Below are 2,500 nucleotides of genomic sequence, written 5' to 3'. Positions count from 1 at the left end.
GAATAAAGGGTTAAAAGAGGCAAAGGCCCGATGTGCTGCTGCTGCTGCTGCTGTTGCTGCTGCTGCTGCTGCTGCTGCTGCACCAAATAGAGGTGAGCCGGATGCATTACCGCATAAACCAATCGAGGGGGCCCCTAGGGGGGTCGCATCCTTCTCTATTCTTCTTTTACTTTCTTCGCTCCACTCAAACATCTTCAAAACCCTCGCAGGTTTATCTGCTGCACTAAACCCTTTCCTTACAGGGCCCTCATATATGCCTTTATTCGGCCCCCCTGGGGCCCCCCCTAAGGGCCCCCCTGAGGGGCCCCCTGAGGGGCCCCCTGGGGCCCCCCCTAAGGGCCCCCCTGAGGGGCCCCCTGAGGGGCCCCCTGAGGGCCCCCCTAAGGGCCCGCCTGGGGGCCCCCCTGAGGGCCCTAAGGGCCCCTCAAATGTGCCTTTAAGGGGCCCCCATGGGGGCCCCCAGGGGGGCCCCCCATTAGGGGCCCCTATAGGAGGTTGATTGAAAGATATTTTGTTGATACGATGCTGACGCTGAAATGCCTCAACTGAAGATAAACCGCATGCACTGCGTACACTCCATAAACCCCGAGATGAAGCCATCTCTTAAACCACAATTAGGGTTTAGGGTTTAGGGTTTAGGGTTTAGGGTTTTGGTGGGGTTTGAAGAGATAGTAAAGTAACAACATATTAAATTTATATCTGCAATTAAAACAGACGAAATACTTTACACACTAAAATAAAACAAGGGGCCCTCTATCAAACCCTAAACCCTAAACCCTTTGGGGCCCTCGGGGGGCCCAAAGGGTTTAGGGTTTAGGGGGGCCCCTAAGAGCGATGATACTTCAGTTTAGAAAAAGTCTTTTAAAATTACTTTTAGGGTTTAGGGTTTAGGGTCTAAAAGGCCTAAACCCTAAAATAAAGGGTTTAGGGTTTAGGGTTTCTAAACCCTAAACCCTAACCCCTAAACCCTAAACCGTCAAACCTGTATTTCGTTCGACACACTGACAGCAATAAGCTCATGCTTGCCCCTAAACCCTAAACCCTAAACCCTAAACCCTAAAGCGAAGCAAACAACTCGATAGGATTCAGCAGCTGCCTTACACACAGGAGCAGCAAAACCAGCAGCAGCAGCAACAGCAGCAACAGCAGCAACAGCAACAGCAGCAAGAGATTTTTGTGTGCATTTTATCTTTTTAATTTAATAATACTTTTATTCTCTTCTCTAATTCTGTGTGTACACTGCAAGCCAAGACACCCCAATGCTCTTCTATATATATATATATATACACATATATATATATATATATATATATATTTATATATATGTATATATATATATATTTACATATATACATATACATAATATGTTTTATATATAGTGTATGTATAGATACGTATATATATAATATATATATTATACATTGTATATGACTTAGTAAACGTATACATATATATATATATACATATATATATAAATATATATATATATATACATATATATATACATATATATAAGCATATATATATGTATGTATATTATATATATATATTATATTATTTTTGTGTTTGTTTTGTTTTCTCGTTTTTTATTTTTGTGGTTTTGTTGCGGTGTTTGCAATTTTAGGGTTTAGAGGAGAAGCTGAGATTAGGGTTTAGGAAAGGCCGTAGGGTCTAGCTAGGGTTTAGGGTTTAGGGTTTAGGGTTTACTTTAGGGTTCAGCGTTTAGGGTTTAGGGTTTAGGGTGTAGGGTTTATGCTTTAGGGTTTACTTTACGGTTTAGGGTATACTTTAGGGTTTAGGGTATATTTTATGGTTTAGGGTTTACTTTAGGGTTTAGGGCTTAGGGTTTAGGGATAACTGTACGGTTTAGGGTTTAGGGTTTTCTTTGGGGTTTATGCTTTAGGGGTTATTTTAGGGTTTAGCTTAGGGGTTAGGGCGTATCTGAAAGCTTTGAATTTAGGGTTTAGATGAGGGTTTACGGTTTAGATAAGGGTTTAGGGTTTAGATGAGGGTTTAGGGTTTAGATGAGGGTTTAGGGTTTATACTTCGGTCTTATCGCTGCTACAACCCCACAAAAAAGGAGACAGAAAGGAGACAGTTAGAGTTGGGGTGTATGCATGCATGCATTTAAATAAAAAAATAATATATCTTCTTATCTGTTCTTCAAGAGATAACAACAAAGACACACAGCAATAAATATAATACAAATTACATGCATATACACTGCAATAAACAATCTAAACAACTCAAAGAAAACATCAAAAACATATATATATATATGTATGTATGTACATATATGTATATATATATATATATATATGTATAATAATAACTATATATAATAGGATGTAATAATAGAAAAAGATATTTAGTAATATAAATTTATTAATAAATTTAATAATAATATAATTTTCTATGCTTTTGCTTTTCATTCAATATGAGGGATAAATATATATATATTATATATATATATATATTTATATATATATATATTTATATA

At 38.0% G+C, this 2,500-nt stretch overlaps 1 protein-coding gene across 1 annotated transcript in view; it reads right to left on the bottom strand.

Annotated features, from left to right (window-relative positions):
* Window positions 1-192, bottom strand: part of EAH_00055270 (ubiquinone biosynthesis protein COQ4, putative) — a gene marked incomplete at both ends in the record, with an annotated part of 1,324 nt that extends 1,132 nt beyond the window's left edge. The window contains one exon of the mRNA XM_013397701.1: window positions 1-192. This exon is cut by the window's left edge and continues 137 nt beyond it. Coding sequence (XP_013253155.1) covers window positions 1-192 — 192 coding nt within the window.
* Between the last annotated feature and the right edge of the window lie 2,308 nt (window positions 193-2,500).

This window comes from Eimeria acervulina, genomic scaffold (assembly GCF_000499425.1).
Source record: "Eimeria acervulina Houghton genomic scaffold, Eah_scaff1088, whole genome shotgun sequence".
Lineage (NCBI taxonomy): Eukaryota > Apicomplexa > Conoidasida > Eucoccidiorida > Eimeriidae > Eimeria > Eimeria acervulina.
This window is presented reverse-complemented; position numbering and strand designations above follow the sequence as displayed.